The sequence below is a fragment of the Triticum aestivum genome, chromosome 5A (genome assembly GCF_018294505.1).
Source record: "Triticum aestivum cultivar Chinese Spring chromosome 5A, IWGSC CS RefSeq v2.1, whole genome shotgun sequence".
NCBI lineage: Eukaryota > Viridiplantae > Streptophyta > Magnoliopsida > Poales > Poaceae > Triticum > Triticum aestivum.
Genome location: NC_057806.1, coordinates 80,135,217 through 80,150,029, shown reverse-complemented (window position 1 = coordinate 80,150,029; position 14,813 = coordinate 80,135,217). Strand labels below are relative to the sequence as shown.

The 14,813-nt window shown below is 45.7% G+C and overlaps 1 protein-coding gene across 12 annotated transcripts; it reads left to right on the top strand.

Moving 5' to 3' along the window:
* The first annotated feature begins 10,313 nt into the window (after positions 1-10,313).
* On the top strand, positions 10,314-14,602 carry LOC123102400 (tubulin beta-2 chain). Of its 12 annotated transcripts, none has more exons than XR_006448933.1 (6): positions 10,322-11,280; positions 11,374-11,619; positions 12,276-12,488; positions 13,010-13,046; positions 13,528-13,617; positions 14,292-14,602. XR_006448933.1 is itself a non-coding variant. In XM_044523750.1 (3 exons), the coding sequence occupies exons 1-3, from the start codon at positions 10,743-10,745 to the stop codon at positions 12,255-12,257; spliced, it is 813 nt and encodes a 270-aa protein (XP_044379685.1). In that variant the 5' UTR covers positions 10,319-10,742; the 3' UTR covers positions 12,258-13,521. The 12 variants fall into 12 exon arrangements, 4 of the variants coding, with proteins under 4 accessions (XP_044379685.1, XP_044379683.1, XP_044379687.1 ...); XR_006448932.1 differs by adding an exon at positions 13,807-13,907 and having other exon boundaries at positions 12,276-13,046; XR_006448935.1 differs by lacking the exon at positions 13,010-13,046.
* Positions 14,603-14,813: the final 211 nt, after the last annotated feature.

Genomic DNA, 14,813 nt, shown 5'->3' with positions numbered 1-14,813 from the left:
ATATATTGTAATGACTGTTGCATCTTTGACCCATGACAAGATCACATAAACTGATTCGGGAAGATACAGGAAATATGCACCAAAGCCACATCTTTAGTTAAGTGTAGCTTCAGTTCTGCTCATGAATATTCTCGGTCATTGGAGTGGCCAGTTTGTACTGAGCTTTGTGAAGAATATAGGATGGCTAATATTTATATATGTTGTTGTATGTTGTATTGATCTGATTCGGATGCGCGGTATATATAGAGTACAATGAGGAGAGAGACTTGGAGTAGAGGGCAAGTCGTACATGTCTAATCCTACTCTATCTCTAACTCCTAATCTCTATCATTAAACCCAATATATATTCTAACATTCCCCCTCAGTCGTAGCGTGAGTGAAGCGGATGATTGCGACTGAATTTGAAGTCTTGCGCTTCTGTCGTCTTCTCCGCTGCGCCATCATCAACTGCGTCTCTGATGGGTCGGCACCTGGGGTGGTGATTAAGTCCACTTATAGTGCCTTCCTGCCTTCTCCTCTATTCCCTTCTGTAGTCACAGCGGGAGTGGCATGGACGCTAGTGACGACGCGGACGCTGTTGACTGGAGTTGTTGCCGATGATTTTTTGTAGACTTAGCAATTAATATTGATGTCGAGGTAGCCGATCATACTGATGTAGCCGTGGTCGATGGTGTGGTCGTCATAGATGATGAAGCCGCATAAAGCCGAAGGCACAAAAAAATGTGCTATGACAAAGCTGCAGACATAGACGATGCACCTTGCGGATGTCAGAGGATGCCGTCGGCGATGAGTCCACCGGTTTTTCTAGGACCGGAGGAAACCCATCGAGCACACGTGGTTCTGGCAGAACCGTGTGGCCGTGTACGGGTCATCACTGTAGTGACGCCGTGTTGATGCACTCGTGTTGTCGTGGATGACGTGGTCGATGCCATCGTCGTGACGCAGTCATTGCCTCGTCGTGGGCGCATCTTGCAGAAAAATCTGTCAGAGGACACTAGTTATTCATCTTGTGGACGAGGCGGCGGCGGTGTATCGACGATGATGTTGGTGAAGACCACGTTGATGAAGACCCTGACGATGTAGTGTCGGAGATGGTGTTGCAGCGGCTTGTCGACAATGATGCGTCGCTTGGAGGTGTCCCTTGTGGTGACGGGGTGTCGATTGCTGGAGAAGTTGATGAAGAAGTGCATCGCTTTCCACACCGGCGTGGTGTGTGCATGATGCATGTCATGTAGCTTCTCGTAGATGTCCCCGACGAAGATTTTTTTAGCGTAATATAGTTGTACAGCTCGGTGTAGATCGGCGGCTCGGCGCAGACGTATGGAGAGCTTAGTGGTCCGCCAAGGCGGAGTCCCCTCGCTCGCGTGTACGCGTTTGGCCGGTTCCTGTTCCACATGATCAGCCACGCTAGTTTGCATTGAAGTAGATTGCCTCAGGAGCATGCGAGGCAGCCCCTCGAGGTCGTGCGGATGCACGTGTCTCCCTCCCGGTCTCGCTGCCCTCGTGCGAGTCACACGCCGGACTGCCGATCTCCTGATCTGGCTCGCCTCTCGCGTACGTGCTTGAAGTGTGTTGCATAGGGCGTGTTTGGTTGCAGTAGTGAATAGTAGCTATATTGCATAACCTTCTCAACTGAGTCTGGCTATGCAAATGCAGCCTCAAATGCACCATCTGCAAGTTGTTTGGTTGCATGCATGCCCTCTTGCCTGCATGGGCTGAACAACACTGCCTGGTGTTTGATTGCGTGCATGTTAATGGACAAACCCAAGGCATGGTGTTTGGTTGTATGCAACGTTTGGTGTGTGGTAACCTCTTTGGCTAGTTGGTGAGGTTACCAGCACACTTCGGCACAACCATGTAGCACACATCATAAGCAGAGCAGAGTAACAGAAGATCAACTACTTAACAACATATTTCAGATAAGCAGTGCCACACTTCATAACAGTTCAACGCATAAACCATAAACATAAACAGTTCAAAGCAGACTCGATAGTACTTAGGAAGAAGGTGCCCCGGCCCTAGTCCTTGGCGGCGAAGGCTTCGTCGTGCTTCCCGCACTTGTTGACGACCTCAATGCCTTCGTCATCGAAGATGATGACCTTGAGGGTGTCAGGGGTGAGGAGCTTGAACGTCACCATGTAGCCGATCTTGATCTGATGAACAGCTGCGTAGGTGGCCCAATCATGATCCAGGATCACCCTGCCGTTCATCAGCTTCACCGTCACCTTCCAGGAGGAGCTGATGTTCTTCCTGAGCTTGAAGTCCGTCGACACCGCGACGAAGTGCTTGGTGAAGTCCAGGGGCATGGGGATGCACTCACGTTTCGGTGCAAAGATGACCTTGCAGAAGTGAGTTGGGCCATCCTCCTCATGGTAGTGGTCATAGTTGCAGCGCTTGTTGCTGGGGGGCTCCTCCATGCGCTCGTCGTCGCCACCCTCAGGCGTCTCCGATTCTTCCTCGGCGGTGGGTGGCAGCACAACCTCGTCAGGCATTGGATGAAGGGGTTGCTTGCCCTTGTTGTCAACGGCCGGGAGCACCTCCGTGCCCATCTCATTGCTCTCCTCGATCCGCACACAATTCATGGAGTCAGGCACAGCACAGAGTTCATGGCTTATAGAAGAGCATGTAGTTAAAACGGCATGATTGTCACTCTTCTCCTCCTCTTCATCGCCCCTATATTTACTCACCCTGCCCACCACTACTTACCCAACCCCTCTCTTCTCTCACTGTCAACCTTCCTTCTCTCCATCGCCATGAGCTCTAGCTCCAGCTCCAACGCCAACCCCTTTCCTTGGGGTATTGGCTGGAGGGCCTTCTTCCTCGGGTGGTCGGCTGGTGACCGCACCAAGTTCGAGAACACCATGGAGGTGTGCTCAAACTTCGGCTCCATGCCTGACATGCAGAAGGAATCTGATGATGTGCTCACGAGGGCCACTGCACAAGAGCTGAAGACACTGATTCCTGACCCAGCGAAGGGCGCGATGGCAGTCGACATCAATTGCTGGACCATGAATCAGGCCGTCTCCGACGACGCTAAACAGAGAAAGAAGTGGTGCAACTACAAGAACTACTAGGCTCCTAATGACCGCCATGCCGCAGTGTACTGGGAGACGGCAATCATGCCGCCGGCGGTCATCGGTGGGGAGCCTAAGGAGGAGGAAGAACCGGTGCATATGCCAGCGAGGGCGCCGGAGCCAGGCCGTTGTACCTGGCAGGTCGACCTCGACTCCCCCGAGGACAACGATGACGACCCACCGCCCCGCACGGTGATGAACAAGAAGATGAAGGCCAGCGGCTCGACCCGCCGCTCCGCACACGTGTGACGGCCGCCGCGGTGAGCCGGTGTCCGTTGTGTACCCCTAATCACCCAATCCCCCTTCATCCGCACCTACCTCTGTTCCGATCTTGCATGAACTAGTTTGAAGTACTATGAACTCGTATGAACTAGTATGAACTACCTCTACATGCTTATCTACCTCTATTCTCCATTCCCCTCTTCGCCGTGGATCGAATCTATCGCCAGATCGAACGGGAAAAAGTAGTGCATGGCGAACAGAGAGAAGTGCTTACCGCCATTGCCGCGGGCCAAGTGATGATCCGCTCACCGGTGATGGAGTCCGGTGGTCTTCTTGCTCTCCTCCGATCCGCCGCCGCCGGTCAGAGTTGGGAGAGTAGGGGGGAGTGGGGAGAGGGAGCGGTGAGGCTAATAACTGCTGGCGCTTCGGGAAGCAACGCGTCTTCTCGAGCGTGGACGCGCGCGTGCAGCTGCCGCCGCCCACGTGCACCGCTCGGGCCTGGCCCTGGAGAAACTGCCGATTCGAGCGTTCCCAGGGAGCCAGGCCCAGGTGTGCTTTAAGATTCGTGCAATGCGGGCCGAACGATGAAACCGGGCAACCAAATATGCCTCTTGCTTTCCGTGCGGGTGTGGTTGGGCTTTATGCGGGCAACTAAACAGACCCATAGTACATACGTGAAGCTAGTTTGCTTTTTGCATACCTGCACCATGTAGACTTGCTCATGTGCCAGATATACGCGTGCGGTTCGAGAGATTTGCTGCCAACCGTCGGGAGGTGTGTGCACGCGTACAGGCCGTGGAGTCCTTGAGGCTGCAGACGCTTGGCGATGAAGTGTTAAAAGTAATGCTACACGTACAAACGAGTTACAAGTTTTTATAAAGAGGGTTAATTTGATTGGTCAATAGATGAGGAGGTGGCTCACCCCCCTCCCCCCCCCCCCCGAAAATCGCGGGGGGAGGGGGGAAGGGGGGCAAGTTTATGATTGATTAGTAGATGAAGAAAATTTTAGTCAGTGTGTAATTATTTGTAACTCTTTGTATGTTTAACATTATTAGAGTGTTAATTGGTGATGGCGCGAAGAAGTTGCCGAGGATGCGTGGTCGCCCGGAAGGTCGATGCAGATCGCGCGAAGAAGTAGCTGAGGATGCTTGGTTGCCCGGAAGGTCGGTGCAGATCGCGCGAGTAGCCGGCCCTGCTTCCGTCCGGGTGCACACTTGGTGTCCGTTGGTGCAGACTCGTTGGGAGTAATAGCCGTCCTGCTCCGTGTCATTGCAGAGTTACGGGCGGATCTTCGGTTCGGTCACAGGAAGATTTCATTAGTTGATGCTGATTGAGGGTTACTGGATTTATTTGGTGGCTAAAGAAAACTTAATCTAATAGAATTTCAAAATTTGAATTGACCTAATCTAATCTATGAACCGATCTAATCTTTGATCATATCGGATGCCGCGCCCCTGGTGAAAGAAGATTAATATCCCCGGAGGCGGCATGCTGCAGAAGTGGTGAAAAGGTCTAGGGTCGGCATCGTGAGACTAACCACTTGAATACCATGTGAAAAATATAGAATGACTAATATTTATGTTGTTGTATGTTGTATTGATCTGATCCAGATGCGCGGTATATATAGAGTACAATGAGAAAAGAGACTTGGAATAGAGGGCAAGTCGTACATGTTTAATCCTACTCTATCTCTAACTCCTAATCTCTATCATTAAACCCAATATATATTCTAACAAGCTTAACTGTGCAATGTTGGATGGATTGATGGTTTCATTTTGATGTAATAGGGCAAGGGACTATCTTCCTCACTGAGAATTTAAATGCAGTATCGCCTTCCATCTCACTACAATGTGGGAGATAGATGAATATGACTTGAGGGGAGATATTGTTCGAAGTGTAAATTGGAATTAAAATATAGTTATATTTATCAGGGCGAAGTGAATTTAGCCGCATAATATGGTTTCCTACTTCAAAAGATTTTGAAAGGCCATGTATCTTGTTGTAATCATCCAACCAGATTGTTCGGCACTTTTTATATACACGTACTGTAATAGAAGTTCAATGTTTTCCGGCAAACCAAAACTTGTGGGTTTTTTCTAATGTCTTCATATACCTAAATTTTGTGACAGTCAACCTTTTAAGATTTTCTTGTTAGTTGATAATAGGCAGAGATCTTTAACAATGAAGCTCTTCCAACATTAAGGTCCAGAAAATTCTGAACTTCATAGACCTCATGACGTGGCAGACTGGTAGTAGTACATAAGGCGATGACAAATGTGAAGCCTAATTTTAGATGCTTATCTTAACGTGGAGATCTCTAGAAGTCAATATCCATCATCGGTGAGGAGGAGATCCATGGCCATCAACATCAGGAGTGTAACATATTAATTAACACACTGGCATTTCAAATAGTGGGCCGAATGAGAGACATCAACATGACTCACAAAAATTGCACTTTCCTTGAAAACGATCTTCATCACATTTAATTTAGGTACACTCGAACTGAAGCCGGAACTTATAGTGTGCAAGTTAAAGAAAGAATTTTGCCCAAATTTAACCACAAAACTTGTGTGTATTAGGTTACAAAGTAGGCTAAAAGGAATTCCTAAGCAATGGAAATGAAACTGTCATTTTTTATGGCTTCCTTTGCCAAAAACTCTCGATGAACTTAGCGTTTAACTAAAAACACTGTAATATACAAAGATATTTGCTATCCAACTCCTACATTGTGTTGAAATTTGAGAGTTGACCTAAGGAATCGACTAGAATATTTATGGCTTCAATTGAATGGTATAAACATGTATGTCATGGTGTAGTTAGTTCAACAATAAATTTGATGCATGTGCTTAATAATTGCATGGGATCGGTAGGAGATCCTCACTTGATATTTCTATCTATATTGGTCCATCAAAGAGCAGATGAAAGATTCAGAGATGCTTCAAGCTGAGAGATGGACAGTTCATGGAGGGCAATCCAATGCCATTGATGCGGTGGGTTTGGAAGGCATCGAGAGCTCTTCTATTCCAATTTTGAGCTTCCCTATTTTTATATTGTTGTTTTGACTTTTGAATTCTCTGGTAGAAGTTTGACTAAGCACTACTCGTTGCAATACAAAAGGGCAGACATTTAATTGTAAGTAAGGTGGCTGGATGCTTAGGAGTTTGTAATGGAATCCAAATGGACGCATTTGCAAGAAGATGTATGCCGCAATGATTGTGACGGACTTGGAGGGTGGTTCAGGTAGAGGGGTTGTGTGCCAAGCTGATCTGGTTTGGCTGGATTGTCGCGTGTGCAGTAGTGCCTATGTGGCCGTTGTGTGTGAGAGGCTGAGTTGTAGCTACCGAGTGAATATTTTGGTTCACTGGACCTGGTTCTGTATTCTTTTACAGAAATTAGGTGGTCTTCCTCCTTGAATCTCAAATGTGATAGATGGACACATAAACTCTTGAGTTTGGAGTGGGAGATTGGAATTTATATTTTTTAAATTTTGCAAAATAAAGGTTATAGCTGCATAACATGTTGTTCTACTTCCAAATAATTTTGAAACTGATGTAAGTTTTCCTGGTCATCCAAACATGTGCTTAGGCGGTTTAAGTTTCACAATAAATTTGGTTGTCTTTCAACAAACCAAAATATTTTCTGTGATTTATCCATACACTTAAATGTTCTTGTGATTAACATTTAAGAGTCTATGTAGGCCAAAAGACATCCTTGTAAATGAATTTGTGTGAACAAGGATAGGCACCCTAAAATTTACAAAAAAGGGCATAAAATCCGCACGCACACAATGAATACTAGTAGGAGCAAAAAAATATTATGAGATGTCGACCAAGGTACCCAAAAGATGGCCATTAACCCATGGCTTAAACTAGTGAACCCCATGGTTTAGTATATATGCAGTGTCATTTATGATGACTTGTGGGCTATGGCAATTAGTTGTGTAGTTTTTGGAGAGACCCAGACTCTGTCGACTGATTTCATCCCAGTTTTCCTCAGTTTATGGTTAGATTCAGTGATATCCAATAGCATGTGGCATCAACCTCATACTCTAGTGTAGAAATTTGGAAGGTGACCTGAATAATTCACACAGAACATTTACAGTTTCAATGGAACCGATTATATACATGGCTATGATGTGGCCCCGAATGCATAGGCCCGGGGTACTCCTCCTTTTCAAAAAACAAATGTTGTGGTAAGTTCCACATTGAATTGGATTGCAGGTGCGGAATAGCTGCATGGGATCAACTATCGACACTCCATATTTCAATATATTTAAACCCATAAAAGGGCAGTTGAAACATGAGAGACGTTGCAAGAGAGGTGAACAGTCATGGAGGGAACTCAGTCCAGTGTCTTCTCTACATTAGGCTTGGAAGGCATCGGTAACTTGAGTTGCATGAAAATGAACTTTTCTTATGAAGATTGCTCTAAATACTATGGACTTATTATAATGGCTGTTGCATCTTTGAACCGAGATAAGACTGCAGAAACTGCAGAAAGTGCAGGTTCAGTTAGTCTGGTGAATATTCTCCGGTTTAGCTTCAGTTTTTCTTTGCTGGAATTTAAAAGAAGTATCGTCGTCCATCTCACCACTATGTGAAAGGTCGATAAATATGGCTTGAGCGCAGATATTGTCCAGAGTGTGACATTAGAACTAATATTGCTAAATTTGTGGGAGAGGGATGTGAATCAAGTTGAACAATATGTTCTTTTACTACGAAAAGATTTTCAAAATTCATATATTTTAATGTAATCATCCAAACAGACCGTTAAGAAATGTATATATAAGCTTTACAATAAAATTTCTCTACTATCTTCATATACCTAACTTTTTTGACGATTAGCATTTTAAGAACTTGTTTGTTGATAATAGGCAAAAATCCTTGACAATGAAGTTTTGTGGACATTAGAGACCTTGTGAGGTGGTGGACTGCCGTGGTACATAAGGTGATGGCAGTGCAGTCTAATTCTAGATGTCTATCTTAACGTGGCGTTCTCTTGAAGACATGATGATTTAGTCATGATGTGAACAAATGAATCTATCATATTATTAAATATGCAGTACCATTTGCATGAAACTGTCGAGTAACCTGATCCCAACTTTCGCCTGCTGTAAAATCAGAATCAATAATACCTAAAGGCATTTGCTATCAAGCTCCTACTTTGGTGTCAAAATTTGATGCTGAAATGAAGAACTGAAAAGAACATTTATGGCTTACATTAAATGGATATAAACATGTGTGTTATAATGTGGTAAGTTCCACATCGAATTTGATGCATGTGAGCATGTCCCCACTCTATATTTTTATCTATATTAGCCTATAAAAGAGTAGCGATTCGGAAATGCTTCAAATTGAGAGATGGGCAGTTCATGGACGGCCATCCAATGTCTTTGTTGCGGTAGGCCTGGAAAGCATCGAGAGCTACTGTATTACTAATTTGACTTTTGAAGTCTAAGAGCAACTCCAACGTGCTGATCAAAACGGACACACATTTTGTTCACTTTTTGTCTGTTTGGGTCGACGTGTCTGCTCCTTTCACATTTGGGTTGGTAGTGCACCCAACACGCGGACGCCTTTTCGTCCAGGCGACCAGTTTGCAGCCATTTTTTACCTCTTTTTACGACATATCGAAAAAAAATTGGCTCAAGTGGCCGCATGCATCTCCCAGATGCAGAGGTCGGGGGTCATTTTCCTTTTCTAAAAAAATGTTCAAAAAAATTGAATAAGATACAAATTTCTCATAGTTTGAAAATCAAATAAATATCTCAAAGTATACCAGCCAAATAAAATTGAAATTGTATCAAATACATTTCAAAGAAAAAGTAGCCGAAACATCTACTGCTTGCCAACGTGAGCCCACATATGCTCAATCAAATCATCTTGCAGTTGAATGTGTGTTTGCCGATCACGCATTTGATGATGAAATTAAATGAACTGTGCAAGCGTTGCCGCTCCTCCATGCTCAGGCACAACATTGTCAAAATTGAAACCATTGGTCGTATAATCCGGATGCTCATCTTCTACGATCATGTTATGCATGATCACACAAGCAGTCATACCTCCTACAACTTCCTGGTGCTCCAAGTTCTAGCAAGATACCGAACAATGCCCCATCAAAATTGAAGAACACCAAAGGCCGGAGTATGGGGATCGCAAATGAAATTGTGGACCAAGAACCATCCGAATCGCAAATAAAAATATAGAAAAAGTACTTACAGCCAGAGTCCATTTGTACCTTGTGGGCAAACCGCCGAACACCTTGCGGGCCTGGTGGAAGAAACCAGTCGGTGAAAAGCCTCGCACCTCTCCGAGACCAGGTAGCAGGCTTGTTGGCGTGGAGGCGAACGTGGCGGCATCCGGCGAGCGAGGTAGCTGCGCTTGTGTGCTGCCGACAGAGAAGGTGATGGGGTGGTGGTGTGGACATCGGGGTGCTTCGACGGCGGCAAAAACGGTCCACCAAACACCGGGTATGGGGCCGTCGGGGGTGGCCTGCTGCTGTGGGAGGTATGTGGGTGCGGGCGGCCGGCCTGGGCACCAGAATAGGGTGGCAGCTGCAATGGGTGGCGCGGCCAGGTGTGCTGGCCGTTGATGGGAGGAAGGGGCAATGGCCAATGTGCCACCGACTGGCGGGCTGGCAGGCCACAAGAACAAGGATAGGCGTCGCACGCGTCCGCTGTGTTTCCGTGCCGACACAAACACACTCCAAATTTGGGTCTGAAATGGGTCGCGTACGGACAAAAAGCGGACGTTGGTTCATTTGCGTCGGCGCGTTGGACCAGCTTTTATATTCGTTTCGACACAAACGGACCGATCAGTTTGGGTTAGAAGTTAGTCTTAAACACTATCACTCTGCACCTATTTGTCATGTCCACATCCAGGTCCGGGCCCACATTAACCCAGCAGGTAGCACAGGACACCGGGTAAGAAATCCGCTTACCTTATCTTTACCTACTAATAAACCAGGTATTGCTTGTGGTCGTCCGTCGTGGTTGTTTTGCAAAAAAGCCCCTCAATTTACAGGAAATCAACCTGCAGTCCCTGTTTTAGTGGCACCCAAAAAAACGTCTCACTTTTACAAACAAAACCCTATAGGCATTTCAATTCAGTCCGCAATCCTTTCCTTCCTCTTATCCACCCTGCGCCGGTGGCCGCCGTGCCTGGCACCGGAGGATGGAGTGCGCTCGCCGGGAGGATGGACGGCGCGGAGAGGCGCGCTCGAGCCTGAGCTCATGTGCCCGCGCCTCGCGCCTCCTTGCACCGCTCCGGCGGCCTCACTCGCCACACGCCGTCGCCGGCGACCACAAGCAGCGACCGTCGCACCTCTCTGCGCGCCACCCCGAAGCCCCAGGCACGCCGCGCTGCCGTCCCCCGCAACCCCGGCCTCCTCCTTGACCTCGCCTCTCCGTGCGAACAATCGACGTCGCCGGCGGCGGCCTCGGCCACCATGCTTGAGCTGACGAGCGCCGACCGCACGGGGCTCATCTCCGAGGTGTTCGACGTGCTAGACGACATGAGCTGCAGCGTCGTCGATGCCAGGGCGTGGTCGCATCGCGGCCGCCTCGCCTGCCTCGTCTACCTGCGGGGCGAGGATGTTGCCGCAGCCGTTGTGGAGCACATCGAGGCCCGCCTCGCCTCCCTCCTCCGCGGAGACTCGGAAGCCAGCAGCGGCGCCGTGGCTGCCGTCCCCGCCGGCTCCATCCCGCACGCCAACCGGCGCCTCCACCATCTCATGTATGCCAGCGGCGACCTGGAGCACGCGTTCCCAACTCCCACGGTGCGTGCTCATGGATCTCGAGCCCGACACCATGGGCTCCGTGCACAAGGGGACCTACGGCCAGATCTTCCGCCCCGACAACTTTGTCTTCGGCCAGTCCGGCGCCGGCAACAACTGGGCCAAGGGCCACTACACCGAGGGCGGGGAGCTCATCGACTCCGTCCTCGACGTCGTCCGCGAGGAGGCCGAGAATTGCGCTGCCTCCAAGGTACTTTCCCCTTTCTTGAGGAGTCGCTCCAGTTACTTCGTTCCGCAGATTCTGGCCAGCGATTCTGACTTTTGTTCATGTGCTTGTCCTGAGGCTTCCAGGTGTGCCACTCCCTCGGCGGGGGCACCGGTTCCAAGATCAGGGAGCAGTACCCGGGCCGGATGATGCTCACCTTCTCCGTGTTCCCATCTCCAAAGGTCTCTGACACGGTGGTCGAGCCCTACAACGTCACTCTCTTGGTTCACTGGCTGGTGGAGAACGCCGACGAGTGCATGGTGCTGGACAACAAGGCGCTCTACGACATTTGCTTCCGCACCCTCAAGCTGACCACACCTAGCTGTAAGCAAATCTGTGACATCAAGCTATATTACCTGCCTGTACTTTTTTACCTGCATGTACTTTTTTACTAATGTGAATGCTAAACGAATAAAAGAGATAGAGGATTAATACACTGACTCTGGCTTGGCAACTTTATATTGGTTTCTTGACCGAGATTCTGGTACAGATGGAACCGTGATTTGTGATAGTCTAGCGATTAGTAGAAAGCGAACTGTAAAATCATGTGCTTTGCAACTCTTGTCATAATCATATACATAGGATTAGTTCAGTTTAAAGCAGGGATTCAGATTGCTCTACTGTGGCACACATTGTCAATTAGTTAAGTGAGATCAAAATAGAAGTGCAGATTTGGTGGCAAAACATTCTATAGGTGAGCAGTTAACCGGTTTGTTGTTACAAGGTGCTCTGGTTTTTTAGCACACCAATTGGCTGCACATTGTACTTCTAATAGTGATTTTTTATTAATGTGAGATCTAAGCTCAATAGTTTGCACAACTTGGGAGGCAATCCTGAAAAGGAGGAGAGCACTTGAAATAGGCTTAGTGAAGAGAATTTGAGATAGCACAACCAAACATATTTGGGTTGACCACTGAATACCTAATGTCCCAGGGAATTTCAAGGGTGAGGAAGCTGAGTGAACTGTTTTCTGCTGACAGTAGGTGGTGGAATGAGGACACTCTCCAAGAGAACTTCTTAACACCAGACATCTGGGTGATAAAGAAGACCCCTCTTGGAAAATTGGACCAGGATATGTGGGTGTGATCCAGAATTTTATGCCTGTCAGGGCTAACTTGCACCTCCATCCCTACGCCCCTTTGATTACATTTGCAATTCAATATGCAAATAAGCTGGATGCTTGGATGCCCGTGGTGAGTGAAGTATGGCTTTAGTCTATCGGTTAAGCTGACTAACTGTTTCAAAATCTTGAACTAATGTTTTTTGTGACACCTGAACTGAAGTTGGTCATGCTAACAAAACCTTCAACTTATTAGAAAGAAATTGTAACAACAGTTTAGCTTATTGTTCTGTGAAGTAACTACTGTTGTACCAGGAAATTTTGTGCACGTGCATTCAATTACAGGTTATCCGAGCCTGCTTGCACTTGCAACTGATCAATGCCGATCCAGTTGTTCTCAGGATAGATAAAAATCAGTTCTTGTTCATTATAGAGGGCATCCAACATAAATAAGATTTTTAAATCTGACAAAACATTTTTATTGTACAATTCAGTCTGAAAGATAAGAGCAAACTTATCTGCCACTATAGAGGGAATCAAACGTAAAATAGGTGACATGCAGATATTGACATACGATTACATTTTTATGGCATTACTAATCCAGTTATGGTTCCATTGTTGTCGCACACCGAACGTTCAATGAATTTCTTGAAGAAAATGTATGGAGTCTTTTGTTGTGTGCTTCAACCAGGTAAAATCCTATTGGTTATTCTAATCATACAATCTTCCGATCCAATTTTGTGAGCTTAGTACAGTAGGATTCTTATTTTTGTAAGGCTTCCCAGTAGATATATTGGAGCTGCCCCTTCCTCTTCTACTGTTCTATCTCTACTTCTTTCCCTTCTACTTGATAGTCAAAAATTTAGTACATCTCCATGCTCATGGTTCTTCAGCATATATAGTCTACTATGTAATTCTCTGTACAACCCATTTAACTCTGCAACAACCACTAAAATATATCTGTAAGCTTGCATAGGAGTAATTCATTTTTTTATTGTTGTTTGGTTATTGTGGTTCACAGCCAATTTCTTTAGGCTTTAAGCATATGGTAGGATTACACTAACAATCCGAGTAAATAGTATTTGGTCCTTTTGATTATGTTTCATGGCAATAAGTATGTTTCCTTGTGGTGCAATTTGTTTCCTGCAATTGATAACTCAACCTTTTTGCAGGGAGGTAACTACATTTCTTTCGTTGCTGAAAAAGCTGAGGTGAATTCTATGACAGTAAGGGTTGATGATAGGAGCACAAGTAATTCTGATGTAAGTGTGACAACCTTGTGTACTATTCTATCCTGGTCTTGCTTTTATTGTTGTACAACTTCTCTGATCTCCCAGTAGATTTGTTCAGCCGGTGTGGTCATTAGGCTTAGTTTAGACATATTTCTATTTTGAATATGTGCTTATACTGTTTGTCATCTGAAACCTACACTCAGTATACATTATGTCCAGGAAATAATCATCACGTACGGACATCACTCTATACTCCTTCCGTTACATAATTCTTGTCGTGGTTTTAGTTCAACATTGCATAACCTTCTGGTTTTCCTGAGGTACTGCTCAGTAACTTTTTTTACCTCATGCATACAAAGATAGAACAAGAGTCACCGGATTAAGAATTCGAACTTTCAGAAGTTCAAAAAACAAATCTGCATAGTCTGTCGATGGGGATGGAAGGAAAGAATTGTGATTCTAATGTGCCATTGACAGTGGCGGGCATTAATTGGGGAGGCGGAGATAGCAGCTTGACATGCATGATGTTTGATTAGAATCGTGTTTACTTGGTGATGCTTTTAGTTTGCTAGAACTTTTTAGCCTGAAAGAATGCAAAATGCATATACACTGGGATTAGGAATCCATTAAGTTATCTTAGTTTCTCTTTCTGGTTTGAGTTTAGTATTATTTTTTCTTCTTCATGCATTTAATTTGCTGTGCAGGTGTCTTAGATAAGATGCTATAAGGATTACATAACTTTCTTTACCGATCACAGTACCGACGGTGGCAGGCCATGCTTTCTATCTGCAGTTCTCCAACTAAAAGTCTAACTGCAGGAGTATGTAGAATCTTCTTTACTTAACTAGCTTATACTCACGGACATATCGTGAAGCACAAGCAGCCTTGCAACCACAAACCTTGCAGACTTCTCTTTTCATATCCAAACTTTGCAAACATTTCATTCATGTTTTTAAACTTATTCTACGTTTATTTTAGTGCACCAAGAAAAAATAAATTTGTGACCATTTGTGCTTATCTACTACTGCTTTGAGTTTTTTTTTCTTCTTTAAAGGTTTGATAGTATATGTGTAGATTTTTAACTATTTTTGTTACTATTACAAATTTAGTTACATTTCTCAAAATAAAAGAAAATACTAAATTTGTATGAACATATAGATCTTATGAAATTTGATTTCATGGTAATTTAGTTACATAAATTATTAAACTCTCAAAGAGTATGTATA

Bases quoted from the DNA above. Each gene is read 5' to 3' on its own strand.
- LOC123102400 (XM_044523748.1), top strand. From the start codon at position 10,743: ATGCTTGAGCTGACGAGCGCCGACCGCACGGGGCTCATCTCCGAGGTG. The intron at 11,281-11,373 runs GTACTTTCCCCT...GCTTGTCCTGAG, and splicing joins AGAATTGCGCTGCCTCCAAG to GCTTCCAGGTGTGCCACTCC. The intron at 11,620-12,275 runs GTAAGCAAATCT...TTCTGCTGACAG, and splicing joins CAAGCTGACCACACCTAGCT to TAGGTGGTGGAATGAGGACA.